Source organism: Lolium rigidum, chromosome 2, assembly GCF_022539505.1.
Source record: "Lolium rigidum isolate FL_2022 chromosome 2, APGP_CSIRO_Lrig_0.1, whole genome shotgun sequence".
NCBI lineage: Eukaryota > Viridiplantae > Streptophyta > Magnoliopsida > Poales > Poaceae > Lolium > Lolium rigidum.
Genome location: NC_061509.1, coordinates 106,609,985 through 106,629,301, shown reverse-complemented (window position 1 = coordinate 106,629,301; position 19,317 = coordinate 106,609,985). Strand labels below are relative to the sequence as shown.

The 19,317-nt window shown below is 43.1% G+C and overlaps 1 protein-coding gene across 1 annotated transcript; it reads left to right on the top strand.

Annotated features, from left to right (window-relative positions):
* The first annotated feature begins 5,721 nt into the window (after positions 1-5,721).
* On the top strand, positions 5,722-11,929 carry LOC124687062 (zinc finger CCCH domain-containing protein 15-like). The gene is made up of 2 exons (XM_047220914.1): positions 5,722-6,594; positions 11,587-11,929. Exons 1-2 carry the CDS (start codon positions 5,725-5,727, stop codon positions 11,701-11,703), a joined length of 987 nt encoding a protein of 328 aa, XP_047076870.1. The 5' UTR covers positions 5,722-5,724; the 3' UTR covers positions 11,704-11,929.
* The last annotated feature ends 7,388 nt before the right edge of the window (positions 11,930-19,317 follow it).

Here is a 19,317-nt window from a genome sequence, read left to right as displayed (position 1 = left end):
AATATCCAATTTTAGGTTAGAAATTTAATTCGGCACATGGGAGCATATGCTCCTGCCTGCGGAAAAACATTTTGAAATGTTAAAAACATTTGAACAAAAATTTCCGCGCTTACGTTTCGACATTCTACGTACATACATCAAGTTTTGCAAAAAACCAACATTTTTGATGACTTGTGTGAAAAAGACAAAAAAAACGTCACATACACTGCCATTTTTTTGCACCAAAATTTGTCTTTTTACACGCGATAGTAAAAATGTTAGTTTTCCGTGAGACCAATTTGTAAACGTGTAGAACTTCAAGATTAACCTATTAAATGTTATGTTCGAACCTTTTAATATTTTAAAAATGTATTTAAAATAAAATTTAAAAACCGGGAGCATATGCTCCCGGGTGCCAAAACAGCACTCCCAGGTCAGGTTCACTGCACTTCTGTTTCCTTGCATCAACACAAGAACAGTTGAAGTGTCTGAAAAATTGATGCCTAGACTTTAGTATTGTGCATCAAGCAAACTTTTTCATGCAACAACATAACAACATATGTGATTGTATGACAATACAACATCGAACGGAGCGGCCAAGTAGAAGCTTCATTACAGTTGTGCATACTACATTATTAGTTATGTACAGATGTACTTCCTCTGCTCACAAATATAAGACGTTTTAGATATTGGCGATAACACTTGCCTCTGTTTATAGAAGCATTTGCCTCTGGTGATTGGATTTGAATGTTATTTATAGAAGCTTCACTATAGTTGTGCATATCTACATTATTACTAAGGGTATGATATTTAGGAGTTCTGCAGATTTTTATCTTAATTGCTTCCAATAAAACTTAAAAAACATATTATCATATTGACAACTATTTTTATCATCATTATACGAAATAAACGTTGGCATGAGCTCTACAGAATCATGCGCCAAGGTGCACATCAAAATCTAGTTTTACGTAATCGTGTAAGCCATGATTCCCTTTCTATGCCTATAAGACTGTTCTGTGTATATTATGTAGGTTGTGAAGATGGTGGCTTGTGGCGATGGGTATCGTAACGGTCGGTAGTGATGCGCCTCCCTGCATCCATACCAATGGTCTCCCACCTCAAATAGTCCGATAGCTCAGGATAGAGATTTGGTGTATATATATGAGCACCAATGATCTATTTATTTAAAAATTGTAAATTATATTTCTAAGTTTTAATAAATAGGAAAAAAATCATGATGTAGCATGTAATGTATCTCACAAACGAGAAAATTTTCAATTGGAAATAATGTGTACTTGGGCTACACAAAAATAATAAAAGTGTAGATCTGAGCATGGTGATTTCAAATCTCCAAAAAAAGATAGATTTTGTCATTTTTATGTAGACTAGAATACAAAATATTTGAAATTGAGATTTTGCACGTTGTTGAAATATATTATTATCTACTTTTATAATTTTGTTTCATATTTTTTTAAATATGTAAATATAAAGTTTAGAATTTTCTAATATGCCGAGAGCACCGGTGCTCAGGAGCCAAAATGACTTTCTGGATAGCTCATTCCCTCTTTTCGCGCCAAGCTAATTTTCTTGGACTCTCTTGATGGACAGTCATTGTTTCTTTTATGCGTGTACAGATTATAATGAAAATAAAATGCATGTGTGCGTTCTGTTTAGTGTCCCAATTTGTTCACCAAATAATTGTAGTGCCCACTTGAAAGCATGAGTGTCTTAGATTTAATCTGCAAGAATTCTTATACTCATTGAATTTCTGTCCAGATCGGTTCATTAGTAAACACAACAAAATCAACATCAAAACATTTTTCTCAGGCAAGTTAGGGGTACACTCCTTAGTAAATACTAGATGATTCTCTTCACTTATACTAAAATTTAAAGTATGTTTAAAACATGAAACTGATAGAGTACAAATATTGATGATCGTGGTAAAGTGACGAATGTCAATAGCGTTGGCTGTGAACATGCCAATTTTTGAAAGAGGCAGTTGCCTATTCCCAGCCAACCTGCAAGACACAAAGGAATAATATTTAATTAAATTGTAACATATGTTGTGACCTCGAAATGAGAACTGAAGAAATGAATTAGGAGAACTAAGAAAGATTGACACACAGGTTAAGCAACATTTGCTTGCCAAATCAGTGCATGCTCTGTATCATTAAAAATAATACAAACATGATGTGATGGTCAACAACGCCCGGGAGATAATAAACATAAACTGATGATGTGGACACATGCGAACGTAGAAAAATCAGTTAGTGGGAGCTCCTATTTATATATAGAAGATATGGCAAAGAAACATTTTTATTTTTGTATAAATATATGGCTTTCGGAATATCTATGTTCTTCATGTTTAGTTGGTACACTATTTAGTTATTCTTGAACTTTTGTTAGTTTAGTTCTTGAATTTGTGTCGGCAAGGTTTAGTGGGGTTCTTAAGAATATAATAGAAACGAAGAACGTACCCTCCATTAGAGTAGAACTATGAGCACTATTAGACAATGTACAATGCAAGGTGCTTGAGGAGTGCTTACAAAAATAAACCAAACTTTTCCCTAAGTACTAGTGCGTATTTGTACAGGAAAGGTGCCATGTTTGGCATCTATCTAATATAATCAAGCACCAATGCTTATAAAAAGCCGGGTTGTTTTGCTAAGCACCTCCCATTTTCCATGCCCTTAAAGTGATTTTCACAGCACCCCCACTAGGCCCACCACAATCCAAGGAGTCATGTGTCCTTGGTTGACTCGTTACCCAGGAAAAAGTACGACATAAGAGAAGAAGTATTCTATTCCACGTCTCATGTTTAACTAACCTTTGGAAGTCATTAAGAATCGATTGGTGTCGAACCGGTAATCGCACCATAGTGTAGCCTTCGCTCACCCATGTGCCCACTCAAGCCACGTACGACAAACAACTTCCAGACACATCGGGCATTGACCAACCGGTATTCGAGGCGAACACTCCTCTTGAATGTGCATACAGCCCGGGCATCCTGGAAGGCTTGACTGAGGCATGTGTATTGCAATCATATGCTTTCGTGTCACCACGGCATAAACGGAGGGGGATGGGGGATGGTTTAGAAGTTTGGCAGAGCGAACTCATGGACATATATCATATATCATTGTTTAACTAGAACCGTAGGGGGCGGGGGGGGGGCAGATGCCCCTCCCCTACATTTGTATTGCATGGATGTTAGATGAATCATGAAGTAACCTCTCATTCCGGTGAAATTTTCATGGATGTTAGATGAATCACGAAGTAACCTCACATTGCCTAGTACCTAGTGATCGGGCTTGCTGAGGAGACAATGTTTACAACCAAGGTGAGAGCAACCACAACAGGTACTATCTTCATCGCTGCGACATCGTGACCTAGAAACAATAAATAAGTAGAAGAAAAAGTCAAGTAATCTGAAGACAGTAAATGAAACATGCTAAACAACTGACATTTTGCACAATTGCTGGAAGTAGTGAATGAAGTATCTAGCTGTGTATTACTTCTGAATATTGCAACTTCCTGTGCTTGTGTTAATCTGTGTTGTATGTGAGGAGACTACTCGCTGTCTACGCACCAAATTTTTGGCTACCAGAGGAAACAGAAGTGCTTGTGTTAAAATTTTGGGTTACTGTGCTTAGCAAAATAAGCCCAAAATTTTGATGTAGACACCAGAGGCAGCTTCCGGAGGTTCTCCTAAAATTCATTTTGAGCTTCTAAAATTCACTTTTCCTGGAATACCTCACGTAATAAATATGCACTCCCATGGTTCCATCTTCCTGTATCCCAACATTTTTTTTAACATAGTAGGCTAGAAGCAACCTGTATATGCAATAATTGATGATGTATGTATGTGCTTACCCGTGTGCATTGGTCTTTTGCTATGCTCATTGTGCAGATCGTTAGCGATGTAGTACACATATGAAACCTTTTACTTTTAAAATTGAATGTGAAAGATGAGTACTAACTCTGAACTTTTTTTATAGTATCTGAATTTCTTATTTGAGATGTGTGAATGATCCGTGTATAAATTAAATATTACACCCTCAATTTCACCCTACTAACAATATCTAGAATGCAATAATCAGATGTACTAGCCAAAGTGGGTAGAGATGTACCGTCTGATGATTGAAGATTCTTCACCATAGCTCTATTCTTGGCCCTGTCCACAATTGGTATATCAGTCATGGGAGCTAGTCTGTTACTGAATCTATTTTCAATGGTTTCTTCTATTTCTTCTAGTATCCCCACCCCTTTCTGTTCTTCTTGCCATGATTAGGTGACTTCCCAGCTTGAATATTGTTAATTTTTGTGTTGATGCTTAGGGAAGAATCAGATTCCCCATTCCTATCTCTGTCATCCGTAGACAAGTCAACTCTGTCATTTGTTCAAAATCCTCAGTTTGATCTCTCATGTCTAAGTCAAATCCCTTTTCATTGTCTCCAGTTTCCTCCACAGCGTCATCCTCTATTACTCTTTCTCCCCTTCAGCTTGCTCATCTGCCCATGCCCTCATTTTTTGTGTCTTGTTTGTCTCATTTGATGGAGCTACTGCTTTCTTCCTTGCTAAGGCAATTACATCAATTCTGCTTTTTTTTATCTCTTCTTCTCTTGCTTCCAAAGCTTCCCTAGTTTGCTCACTTGCTTGAATGTGGGGTCCTTTGTCTGTCTCCTCACTTTCTTCATTTCTCTGATTCTTTTCCTCCGTGTCTCCCATTTCTTGTGACAAAGTTTCCTCCATCTCATCAAAGTCTTGTATGTATTCATCTTCTGGTCTTAGCTAGCCACTCTTCCTCCACCACATTCTCTACTTGGAAGTAGATGTAGTATATCACCAGGTTCTTTGTAGTAAGCTTGTCCATGGCAGGGATATTTTTATGGTTCACCACCCCAACCTCAATCACCTATCCTAGAGTATAGTATGAAATACTCTAAGTATAGTTTTTTTTTGAGGGTGGTACTCTTAAGTGTAGTTGAATGTGTACATTGTAGCCAAAATCAACGGTAAGTCCAGGAGTACGTGCAGACGGTGGTCTGCACTGGTGACAGCTGGAAGATGGTGCACCTTGTGGTGGGTTCGTGGTTGAAGACTGATGGTTCTGGTTCCCTACTCCGACATCGTCGTGCGTGGGTGCCAGTGCTGAAGTTCGATGGCGTGTCCAGGGACATGCTGCCCTGGTCTGGTTCTTTCAACGGCAATGGTTTCTCCTATGGCAAACTACATTGGAGGTCCGAAAAACTGATGATCAACGATGGAGCCGCGTCGAGCTCAGGTGAAGAGGTGATCTGTTCATTTTTTCCTTGGTGGCTGCTACGGTGGTGCCAAAGAAGATGGATAGGCGTTGGTTTGTCACATAGGTTTATCCTATCTTTTCAGATCTGTAAGATCGGTGTATACGTACTTTGTCTCTCGTTTTTGATTTATCAATGAGAATCGTATTACCATGCAAAAAAAAAGCCTTTTTTATATATAAAAAAGCTAAACGCTAAGCCTTGAATGTGTACATCCAAAGAAGCCCTAACGAAGTGCGTGGCGGTCCAGGGGAAAGACCAATCCGCTAGCGGCCTAGTTGAAGAACACCGCCTCGGTCGTGCCCACTTCGGCCTATGTAAAATAAATGTAACCCAGCTCAGCACCGCCTCTTACAAAAAAAAAGTTATTCGTACCTGATACCCGCTTCGGGCTGGACGGGCCTGTTTCTTCTCCAATCCATAGCCCCGAACCCTACCCACCCCGATGTCCGACGCCGGCGGCGAGCTCGGGGCCGGCGCCTCCGCGCCGGTGTGCAACTTTATCCGGAAGCCGCCGAAGAATATCCGGAAGCGTCCAGCGGCGTCCGCCGGCTCCGACGACGAAGACGGCGGCGGCGGCGACGACGATTCCGGCGCCATCGCGGCGGCGCGCTCGAAAAAGCCGCCCTCCACCACCAGCAAGCTCTTCTTCTCGTCCGCCGACAGCTCCTCCGAGCCGCGCCGGTTCCAGTTCGAGTCGTCCAGGACGATCCAGTCCTCCACCGACAACCGCGCCACCGCCACGCTCGAGACGGAGACGGCCTACGACCGCGACGCGCGCGCCATCCGCGAGCGCCAGCTCAAGCAGGCCGAGGAGTCCCTCAAGAAGAACCCCTCCTCCGCCCCCTCCTCCTCCTCCGGGGACCTCTACAAGGGGATCAGCGGCTACACGGACCACAAGGCCGGGTTCCGGCGCGAGCACACCGTGTCCGGGGAGAAGGCCGGCGGCGCGCACGGCCCGCTGCGGGCGTCCGCGCACATACGCCTCTCCACGCGCTTCGACTACCAGCCGGACATCTGCAAGGACTACAAGGAGACGGGCTACTGCGGCTACGGCGACTCCTGCAAGTTCATGCACGACAGGGGCGACTACAAGTCCGGCTGGCAGCTCGAGAGGGAGTACGACGAGGCCGAGAAAGCCCGCAAGCGGCGCATTGCCATGCGCGAGATGGGCGGGAGTGATGGTGAGGCGGAGGAGGATGACAGCGACGACGAGGAGGCGCTGCCCTTTGCCTGCTTCATATGCAGGGAGCCGTTTGTTGATCCGGTCGTCACAAAGTGCAAGCATTATTTCTGCGAGCACTGTGCATTGAAGGTAAACCCGCAATTTGATCTGCTTCTCATTGATAATTATGCTATGCAATCGATAACATGTCATGCTCAAAATCTAGTTCACTTGCTTTGCTTGCATAATATGTATCATCATCTAACATGGAACCATGATTGCTTGATTTGGAGCTGAAAATGGGTTGTGTAATTGTTATAGGTTTTCTTCTCCTTTTGGTTTTGGATCAAACATTTTTTCTGTGTGTTACAAAGAAGAGGTGTTGACTACGAAAGGGGATCACCCACCTGTACTCAATGGGGATACCATACCGCAACCTGATCTTTTACAAGGGGGTAGACTGGAAAAAAAGGGGAGAAAGGGAGGGGTGTAACTAAGCCTAATCTACATTCGCGCACCACGCCCTCATGACATTGGTGCCAACATGCGAGAGGGTTCGGGCCACCGTGAGAATCTGGTGAGTAGAGAGGAGGTCCGTGTCGAGGACACCATGTTGTTACAGGATTTCCATATGGACCAAAGTAAAGCCAGAACAACGGTGTTGCACACTTTTGAGGGCATTGGTGCCAACATGCGAGGGGGCTCGGACCACCCAGTTAATTGGATTTTTCATCCAAACGAATTAGGGTTAGTCAATGACCGATACTTTCGGCTGGTGGAGGAAACTTGCATGAATTCTGTAGTCATCCTTCGTAAAATCAGGAAATTTTTGAAAGAGATAACAAAAGATAACTCTGTATAAAAGGGAGCAGAACTTAACATTCACCATAATACATTACATATCTCATGTATTGACTTGATTGAACTTTTATGCACTAGAAGTACCATTCGCGTTTGCACAAGATGTACTTCTGCAAAAAATCGTACTAGCCAATTTTTTTTTGTACTAACTGAATGTAACAAAATAGCGGTATGGCGAAGAAACAAATCCCTTTAAATCACACTAGCTGAATTTTTTTTTGGGCTAACTGAATGTTTTGTTTGTCCATTCATCAGTTGTATGGACCATATAAAATGTAGCTATGTACTCCCTCCGTGTCATATTAACTGTTGTAGATTTGTCTAGATATGCATGTATCCAGACGTGTCTTAGTGTGTAGATACATGAGGATCTAGACAAATCTGTGACAGTGAATAAATGTATTGGGCAGAGTAGAATCATATAAATTAGGGTGTGTGGGTATGAGTGGATGAGGTTTTTTACAGGATGGTTAGGCTTGGATCTGCAGAGAATGTGAGCAAGTGGTTTGGAAATCTAGATTCTGCACAGATAACCTGCTAGATGGGTGGGCAAGCCTGACTGTTCTGGATGCAAATGTAAATTTAACTACACATACTAGTGATCTTATCATTATCGTTATCATGCAGACTGCTTCTCTTCAAGCCATGAGACCATTTTGGTACACAAATCCCAAAATGGATTTTTCACTAAGCTGGCTTCCCAGGACCTAGCTCTCCTCAAATGGATCTTTTCTTTTAAACATTCGGGACAAAAGCTGATACATAAGTTTGTAACAGAAGTTGACCACTTGAGGAGAATCTTCGAACATGGTAAACTAGGGGACTTGATCGTTGTTTAGAACTAGACTAGATTATACCTACCCAAACTAGACTTTTGCCCTGGAACCCAAGACACCGGATTGTCTAAGCACCATGTCCTACTCCGCTTCTGGGTTTTTTTTTGTACTAACTGAATGTAACAAGATAGTGGTGTGGCGAAGAAACAAATCTCTTTATATCATACTAGCTGAATATGTTTTGGACTAACTGAATGTTTGTTTGTGCAATCATCAGCTGTATGGCCATATAACATGTACCTATGTACTCCCTCCGTTTCAAATTAACTGTTGAAGATTTGTATCTAGATGCGTTTTAGTGTGTAGATGCATGCAAATCTAGACAAATCTGTGACAGTTAATATGGAACGGAGGCAGTATTATCCAAGTTAATATTTGATCCCTGAGTTCTAATAGATTCTTCTTCCTATTTGTATTTGTTTGCACGCATACACATGAATGTTTAGTTGAAATGTTAACTCGGAGGGTATCATGCATGCAAACTTGCTAATTGAAACATCATTGGCTGGATGCACCTATCCTGTTGGAGTCTATAGAGCTTTAATCGACCACATCAGACTATTTTAAGGTCCCTCCTATGCGCAGTAGCAAATTGCACATATAGAGAGATCCGATGGGATACAAATCCATATACTAGCAAATCGTTTTTCCTTTTGAGATGGAGGAAGTGCATGTCTACGGACATGAACAAGTGAATAACTGTAATGGGCAGAGTAGGATCATAGAAATAAGGGTGAGTGGGTAGGGGTGGATGAGGTTTTTCTAAGATTGTTAGGCTTGGATCTGTAGAGAATGTGAGCAAGGGATTTGGAAACCTAGATTCTGCACAGATAAGTGAATAAATGTGAGCATGTCTACAGCTTGTATAGTTACATGACATCAGGAACAAGTGAATAAATGTATTGGGCATAGTAGAATCGTATAAATTAGGTTTAGCGGTAGGGTGGATGATGTTTTTATAGGTTAGGCTTGGATTTGTAGAGAATGTGAGCAAGGGGTTTGGAAATCTAGATTCTGCACAGATAACCTGCTAGATGGGTGACAAAATCTAGTGTTGTTGAAGTGAAGATATATTTCACCCCAAGGGAAATTATGTGGAACCTGTGAAAACAGGGCAACCGTAGGTCTATCTAAACATCTCTTCCTGTTGTTCTTCTCATGGAGGCTGTTCAGTTTCATGTTAGATACCTGCACCAAACCACCTCAAGTGCATGGCTCAATTGTAATCTCTGGCCTACAACGTTCCGGGCCCCAACATGGAAATGGAGTAACAAAAAAATTCGTAGTTTTCTTATGAAATTCTGTATAGCTAACCAAGACTTACTGAGTAACTGTACAAAGATGGTAATAACTCTGTGTGCCCACAGTTCTCAGCTAATTGATCTATGGCAAGCCTGACCCTATTCTGGATGCAAGTGTAAATTTTACTACATATACTAGTGATGGTATCATTATCTAAGCCTTTGACCTGCAGACTGCTTCTTTTGAAGCCATCAGACAAATTTAGGTACACAAATCCCAAAAAGGATTTTTCGCTAAGCTGGCTTCCCAGGACCTAACTCTCCACAAGTGGATCTTCTCCAAACATTTGGGACAAACGCAGATACATAAGTTTGTAACAGAAGTTGACCACATGAGAAGCTTTGAACATGGTAAAGTAGGAGAGTTGATTGTTGTTTAGAACTAGACTAGATTATACCTACCCAAACTAGACTTTGGCCCTGGAACCCAAGACAACGGATTGTCTAAGAGCAACTCTAACAGTGACTGAAAAACAGGCCGGAACCGAAAAATTCCGGCGAGAATACGGGTTCAGGCCGAAAGAGGCCCAGAACGAAGCCCGAACTCGCGGCCTGGCCCGTAAAATGAGTTTGGGGGCCCGAGAAAGTGGATGGCTGCCCCGTATTTATACAGGGTGCGGGGGCGAGTTTGGTTCCAAAACTGGCGCTGCGCGCGAGGGGGAAGCCGACGCGCCGCCCGCCGGCGCTTCCGTCGCCGCGCGACGGCAATGACGACGATGAGGGCCGCCTCTCACCTGCGGGAGCTCGGCGGAGGCGGCGTCGTTCGAGGTGGCCGCGCTCGTCCTCGCATAGGCGTCGCCGGCGAGCCAAAAACCCTCCTCTGCCGCTAGCACAGCCCCGGTGACAGTCCCGGGGCTATTTTCTTAGTTTTTGTGGTCAAATTAGCGCGGCGGAGTAGGTTTAGTTAAGTATTTTGATTAGTATTGTAAATTATGTTCAAATGTAGCTCGATCGGAGCAAGATTTCGTTTCATTTCGCATGGTCATCACAGCAAAATATCCCGCGACTTTTGATTTCCGTTCGTTTTCGGTTTCTATTCTGCGTGGCAACTAAAAACATCGAAACTGAAAAATTCGGGAGACCGAACTCCGTCTTTTCGGTTCGACTTTATACGGGCACTACTAGAGATGCTCTAAGCACCATGTCCTACTCCGCTTCTGGGTGCTTCATTGAGGTTTTGGTGGGTGCACCCCTTACAATTTGAACTGATTCCACCTTCCAAACTTTGAGATAAGGTCCCAGAAACTGTATACAGTCTGGTCGCAGTAATTCCGAACTTTAACTGTGAGTAAAAAAATGGTACATTATGAGAAATTTGCAGTCATTTTGGAAACAGTTTAGTTAATGATGGGTTTGTTAGCATGGCCACACATTCGAAGTGAGTGCTCAGAGTAAGCATTATTTCTCAGGGATATTCACTTTGGCTCATAGGAGCATTTGCTCTCATTGTGTGAATCTATATTTCGAAGTGTCAAAAAATTCTAAACTAAAAATTTTCATGTACATCTACACATTTTATGTTCGTACACAAGTTTTAAAAAAAAAACTATAAAAATTTGTGGCTCCAGTAAAAAAGACAAATTTTAATGCTATAACACGACTACGTACAGGACATTTTTTTATCTTTTTTGTACACGCCACATAAAATGTTGTTTCTCCATAAAAACTTGTGCACTAACATAGAATGTCACGATGTACAACAAAAATTTATGTCAGAATTTTTTGACATTTTTAAAATTGTTTTTTTAATTATTTTGTATAATAGGAGCATTTGCTCCTATGAGCCAAAATGCCACCTCCTTATTTCTCATAGCATCTGAGTGTAACGGAGCCAAGCTTTGAGTAGTCCACAGTCAACTAAAAACATGGCAATATAGACTGACAAATTATACAACAGTGCAGCAGAATTGTACGGTTCACAGATTTATAGCCGGTTTGCTAATTGTTCTGCATGTGTAATGGTGAATCTCCTTTGGTTAGTTAACGGAGTATATGGGGACACTCGATAATTTATTAAGCATTATCTTGGTTTATTTTTCTCTTAATCAACATTGGAGAAGTATGCACCTTCTCTTTTATTTGTGTAGTCAGTTATAGTCTGATCACTGCAAACGAACTGACTATGTCTATCTTGTGATTTTCAGCATCACTCGAAGAACAAGAAGTGCTTCGTCTGCAATAAACCAACACTAGGCATCTTCAACGCGGCGCAGGAGATCCGCAAGAGGATGGCCCAGGAGAAGAAGCAGCAGGACCTTTGATATGGCTGTTGTGAGGTGTAGCTTCTATCATGGAGTATTTGCTTTTCTTCTGTTATTATTACTGTATCATCTGAAAATGAGAGGGAAGATATCCATGAACCAGTTTTGTTTTTCTAGCTCTGTTGTACTCTAGCTCCTATACTAGTTACCAGTAGCCACCATGTCAGCTTCTTGTTGCATTAAGGAAATGTTCCTGAATGGATGAAAAGCGTCATTCGACGTGTCATGTGCAGTTGCCGCAACTGGAAAAAGAGGGGCTAGGCTCCAGAGAAGTGCTGGGTGCAGCTCATGTGGGCTCGCTCGTAGGCGCCCTTTATGTTGCAGCAGCAACAAGTGTATTGCTTCTCCCCGTCCATTTTATCTCATCCTATCTGCTTTGTATGACGATGAGATAAAGATACGACGCATCCGTCGCGTCGTGGAACATCCGTCCTGAGCTGCTCAGCGTGGCCGGTGATTCTATCGGCTCCCACGCCCCCGTGACGATTTACACAAAAATAACCCTGTTGGTAAGAATTGCACGAAATGACCGACCTTTTGGTTAAACTATTGCATGCTTCTAATTCTTTTGCGTGACTTCTTTCGCAAAGGCGCCACACCCTTATGTGTGGCTAGGGTGTGACTCTCTTCGTAAGGACGCCACACATTCTGTCATACGTGACGGGTTAACCTGCTAGCCGACAATGTGTGGCGCCGCTTCCACGGACGCCACACCCTTCGCAAGGGTGCCACACAAAATGGTTAGATGCGTGAAATAGTTTGATCGGAGAGTCATTTTGTGTGTTTTTTCCATAAATGGTTATTTCTGTGTAAATCGCCCCCACATCTTAGGGTTTGTACCTTTTCCACGTCATCTTGGGTGCTCCCTGCTGCGTACGACCTGTCTCTTCCGAGAATGCGATAGCGTCAGTGTGCAGTTTAAGTCCGTTGCTAACAGAAGCTGCAAGTATTACTGTTTGCTGGATCATATCCAGCAACCAGCAGGGTAAACAAAAATACAACACGGTACACAATAAAAAAATCCAGCACTTGTAGTTGGAATTCAGAGCTCTCTATGATTCCCCAGGATTCTTAAAAAAACCCAAGAACAGAAATATCGCACAATTTTGATGTCATGCCCCTCAAATCTCACAAGTGTTTGTTTCAACATCTATGTAGAGTATAATGAAAAACGAATCTTTTGGAATAAATCCTTCAAAACTAGATCATATGAATTATCTAGATTAAAGAGGCCGTTATTCCTTTTTTAACGAAAAGTCTGCCCAGACACTGATAATCATCAATTGCAGTATTTTTCCCCCGATAAAGAGTGCTTTATTACTTAAATGTGTAAGCATTACACCCGACATCTGCATATTGAGATACACCCAGTCGCTCAACAACCGAAGTCTTAACTATGAGTGTAGCAAAAGATAATTAAAAAAGACGCAGAAAAAGAAAACATCATGTTAGGATAACCCCTCTACGAAGATACCACGCAAAAACCTTAGTCTTCAAGATAATTTTTATTTTCCATTTTTTTAGTATTATCAACTGGCACATCAGGTTAGATCAAATCTTTATACATGGAATCCACAGAAAATTTGCCACTCTCATGTAGATTCCATCGAAACTCGTCAGCCCTTTGCGACAACTGAACCAAAGCCATACGCTGTAGCGAATAATTCCAAGATGCAAGCGTGGGACCAACAAGATTTTCTCTGAACGCCACATTCGTTAGTGAAGTTTTCAACTCCTTAGCTGACATATCGCTTTTGTGAATCACAATACTATACAGTGCTAGATATTTTCCTCTAAGTGTAGTGTTATCCAACCAGTTATCCTCCCAGAATCTTATGTAGGAGGCTCAGAGCCATCCCTAATTAAGAAAGAACCATATGGGAAGAAGTATTTTTTCATCGCCATAATGTCAACTCAGAAGTGTGAGTCCCCCGATTTCTAATAAACGTGTGACAATGCATGTGAGCCAACATACTTTCTTTTTGAATGGTTTGCTATACCCCATATTGGGAAAGAAGCTTGAAGAGCCACTTGATCTTTCGGGTGACATACAACATTTCATTTAGCCAGTCGATATTTCTTTTCATCACTATCTCCTTGCCAAAGGAATCTTGATCGAAAATAATCCAATCTTTCTAAAACTTTTTTAGATAACTGGAAAAATAAAATCATATACAATACTATATTACTCAGTACTGAATTAATAAGCACCAATCTCTCTCCCCCAAGAGAGAGCAATTTACCTTTACAATTACTTAATCACTTTTGTAATCTTTCCTCAACTTGTTTCCGTTCAACATTTGTGAGCTTACGATAATAAACTGGGATGCCAAAATAGCTGATAGGAAACTTGCCAGCATTCAATGTTTTTTTGCATACGTTAGCCTCGGCGTGTGCCTCTTCGAAGCAAAACAATCCACTTTTATGAAAATTAATTTTGAGTCCTCACAATTGCTAAAAGCTGATAAAATTAATTCCATATTTCAAGCTTTTTTAGATCATGTTTCATAAAGAGAATTTTATCATCGACATATTGAAGAATAGAACAGTCCACCATCCACATGGTGTGAAACTACGCCTTCAATTTGACCACCAATTTTTACACGTTCTATAATTATAGCTAACATATCAGCCCGACAATATAAAACAAAAAGTAATAAAAAAATTGACGAAGTCTGCTTCGCTGCTGACGGGAATATCGTCTCCCACAATCCCACTAAAGAAAATTTAGGCTTTATAAGACACTAAAATGTTAAACCTAAGATTTAAAATTTGATGGACTGGAGGATCCAACCATTCTATTTTTAACCACGACGAGTGCAATCCAAATATCCAATGAACTTCTAAGTAGGGGTTCGACACGTCAGTTAATGGAAGAAACCTTTGCGGATTCGCAAGATTCGATCGGCCGGCACAGTGACAGGTCCAGCCGATGCGAACCCGTGCGTTAGCCTGGTCTACAGTCCTAGCACATTCGTGCATGTGCGACGAATTCGATCGCCTGCCCTCTCACCAGATTGTGTGGAGCATATGTTGTTTGGACACTTGCGCCTATGCTACGAACTGGGACAGAAGTAGTTACGTCCAGTGGCGAGCCAAACGGTACTGTACAAGCTAGCAGGACAAATTTACATCAAGGCATATCGACAATCTTTGACGTGGAGTAGTTGCTTTGTGTCCCGAGTTGCTTTTAGAGCATCTTCACCAGTCCTTCAAATAGGCGGTAGGAGGACCCCAGGTGCTAGCACAACATCCTTTATTTGAGGATGCTGTCTCCACACCTGTACCCCCACAGAGTTCCATAAAAAGCCCTAAATTCTAGGAATTCGACGTGGAGTTGTTGTTGAAGAGGCACCGGCGACCCCGATCGAAGTCCTTCGCATATGAATCCTTTTGGACGCGTCAACGTTTTTATGGGGCTTCAGAACATGTCGGCATTTTTTAGGAGCGTCGGTGCAGGCGCTTTCTCTCACTAGATCCCAATAAAGCTATTGAAAGCGCTATTGGGAGCGCCGGTGGAGATGCTTTTACTGATGTATCTTTATTTTTCAAGAACCCACATGAACTCTCCACGTCACTGTATGCTTAAGGTTTGATCACGTCTACATTTACAATAGTATCATGTGTAGAGTGGTGTAGGGGTGGACACAAAGCTCAAGGCTCGAGGCTCGGCTCGGGCTCGACAAGACTCGGCTCGGGCTCGACTCGGCTCGAAGGTTAGGCAAGCCAAGCCTAAACCTTCCAACTAAGGCTCGAGGCTCGACAAGCCCGCTCGATGAAGCTCGCAAGCCGGCTCGAAGGCTCGATGTAATTTTAAAAAATCACTATAATCTTTGCAAAAGATGTAACATTTCACAACTATAAACAACAATTAAGCATGAATAGATCCATACATTGGCTAACAAGTTTCACAAAGTATGATAACGAAAAAAAATATCGTATATGAGGGGCTCACCAGGCAAATGCATGCACTTAGTCAAATAAAGAGTGTCATATATCACCGACGCATGAACTTAGTTCAACAAATCTTACAATTCTGGATCCACCTTCTTCACCTTAATCTAGAGACCAATGGAATCCAGCCATCATCCAGTCGTTTAATAATTCTGGATCCACCTGCTCCACCCACGTGAGAAGGACTCCTCTCGTCGGGCTATTCTTATCTCCTTCGTGGACTCTATCTCCCATCTCTTCTGTAATCAAATCGAATGAAGAAAAAATATTACAATATCTCATTGTTGCCTCCTGCCCTGAATTGATTCTCCGGAAAAGGCCGCAATCCATCTCCTCAAGTGGTGGACAAGCAGAGTAGCAGCCGGTTCTGGAGAATCAGAAAAGGAGCATCAATTGGGAATCTGGGGTTGGAGAAGACGAGCAGGAAAGTCGGGGTTGCAAAATTACGACCATCAGTTGAGAACGGCTGGCGACAGACGGAAGGCCGGCGGGGGAAGGGCGGGCGGCCGGCGGCGGGTGGTGGGGGTGCCAGCGGGCGTTGGTTGCGGCGCTGCCCCTTGCGAATATGCGTGAGAGCGTCTGGATTGAGCAAGGTTGAGGGGGAGGAGGTCGTCGCACGAGGCAGAGGTGGGCGCAGCTTATTTGGATGTGTCTGGCTCGATGAGCCGCTTGAGCTGAGCCTCAAGCCTACCGAGCCGAGCCTCGAGCCTCTTTTATGGAAACATTTGTGTCATAAGCCGAGCCAAGCTCGGCTCGAATTTTCTCGAGCCTGCCCGAGCCGAGCCACGAGCCGGCTCGGCTCGGCTCGATTCCACCCCTAGAGTGGTGGTTCTAGAAATTTCTCTAAGCCTGGACAAACATGACATTTCTTTATACAAATTGTCGGCAAGCGCGGGCAGCCTGGAGGGAGGTGGATCCGCCCATGAGTAGAGACATGACCAAACCTTAACAGGGGCTACCATGAAATTGTCATCCAAACGGCCGGTAATCGCAAACTTGGGGGACTCAACTTGCTATCTAATGACCTAATAAACTTGGGGAAACAATAGTTTTCTCTTGGCTTTGACAATTTATAAGGGCATCGAAATGATCGGTAACCGGCTGAATCACTAGTTAGTTTTCAAAAAATTGACCAGAATCAAGGCCAACAAATGTGTACTTGTACAAAATAAAAGAAAGTTATCCGGTGGGATGCAATCGTAAGTGATTTCGTGCTAACTGTGAGTGAACTCGAGATGGGATATAATTACAAAATCAAGAGACTCTTTTTTTATGGTAAATTACAAACTTTATTTTTTCTGAAGGGAAAGTAGAAATTTATTAATCAGCAAGGGTTACACAATGATCGAGTGCGAGTAATTGACCTGGCCTGTCTCAGTCCACCCGGGCCGAACTAAGTACGCACACACTAGTATGACGTATCCCATGTTGCATTTGCATCCATCAATTTGCCCCAAAATCAGGGGCAGCACGGTGGACTTCTAACCTGAATATCTAGCTCAAAATTGTAATCGTAATTTTTTTAGATGAACGCTGAGATCATATTAATTCATAAAGGAGTCCAGTACAAGCTGGTTCCTAGCACAGTCTGGTGCAACACCTAGCCACTGATTACAAGATTTATCTTCGTAGCCTTCCTTTGCTAAAACATGCACCGATCCATTAGCAGTTCGTCGCATAGAGGTATCACGAAATTCCTGAAGAAGGGACTTGATCTGATCGACCAACAGACCGTGAATAGATCGGTCCTGCTTATCCCTGTTTAACTTGGCCGCCACACCAGTACTATTTGTTTCCAGCACCATCTTCTGAAACTGTTGATCCTTGGCAAGTAGGAGGACTTGACGACACACCAGAAACTCAGCACATTCTGCATCAATAGGGTAGGGGAAAAATGGCTTGCTCCAGCGACGATGACACCATGGTGGTCTCGATAAAGTAGAGGGAGATGTTGGCTTCTGAATTCATCTGCGTTTACCTTCACCCAACCCTCGTCTGGTTTGAGCCAGTGCTCAGTAGGTTTCGGTAAAGTAGAGGGAAATGTTGGCTTCTGAATTACTCCATTCTTCCACTGCTGCAGCCGTCCGCGGCGGTAGTGTCTTCGGATCAACAAGTTTCTGAGACTCTCGCATCATTTCTTGGTTGCCGGAGGTTGTAAAACATCATTAGGAACCATGACACCTTATCACCCTTAGCCTTCCAATCCAGTCCAGGATCCAACCCTTCACTTCAGAGTGGCTGCTCAATCTCTTCTGTGGAGCTTCAAACTTGTAGAAGGATAGAGGGATAGATATGCGGAATATGTTGGATGTATTATTGAGCCTTATGGGCGAGTATATATAGGAGTACAAGGGACCGACTTGGAGTAGAGGACAAGAAACAAATCTATCCCTACCTAATCAATCCCTAACCGTACGTATAACAAATATATCTCTAACACTCCCCCGCAGTCGTAGCGGTAGTGACGTGAACAACGAGTAGCGTCGCGGACGGTCGGACTGGAGATAAACCGAAGTGGACCCCAGAAGGCTGACACTCCCCCGCAGTCACAGCGGGAGCGTCGTGGACGGAGTTGCGTCGCGGATGCTTGGACTGTAGAGGAAGCTGGTGAGGCGCAGGCGAGGTGGTAGCCTGATACGTCTCCAACGTATCTATAATTTCTGATGTTCCATGCTTGTTTTATGACAATACCGACATGTTTTGTTCACACTTTATGTCATTATTATGCGTTTTCCGGAACTAACCTATTGACGAGATGCCGAGAGGCCAGTTGCTGTTTTCTCGCTGTTTTTGGTTCCAGAAAGGCTGTTCGGGCAATATTCTCGGAATTGGACGAAATCAACGCCAAACCTCCTATTTTTCCCGGAAGGCTCCAGAACACCGAAGAAGAGTCGGAGAGGGGCCAGGGGCCACCACACCATAAGGCGGCGCGGGCCAGACCCTGGCCGCGCCGGCCTAGGGTGGGGCCACCCTGTCAGCCCTCCTGCGCCGCCTCTTCGCCTATATAACCCCTTTCGACCTAAAAACGCAGTACCTCTTGACGAAACTCCAGAAAGACTCCAGGGGCGCAGCCACATCGCGAAACTCCAATTCGGGGGACAGAAGTCTCTGTTCCGGCACCCTGCCGGGACGGGGAATTGCCCCCGGAGCCATCTCCACCGCCATCTCCACCGCCATCTTCACCGCCATCGCTGCCTCCATGATGAGGAGGGAGTAATCCACCCCCGAGGCTGAGGGCTCCGCTGTAGCTATGTGGTTAATCTCTCTCCTATGTACTTCAATACAATGATCTCATGAGCTGCTTTACATGATTGAGATCCATATGATGAGCTTTGTATCACAATTTATCTATGTGCTACTCTAGTGATATTATTAAAGTAGTTTTATTCCTCCTGCACGGTGTAATGGTGACAGTGTGTGCATCCGTGTTAGTACTTGGCGTAGGCTATGATTGTGATCTCTTGTAGATTATGAAGTTAACTATTGCTATGATAGTATTGATGTGATCTATTCCTCCTACATGGTGTGAAGGTGACAGTGTGCATGCTATGTTAGTACTTGGTTTAGTCGTGTTGATCTTTCATGCACTCTAAGGTTATTTAAATATGAACATTGAATTGTGGAGCTTGTTAACTCCGGCATTGAGGGTTCGTGTAATCC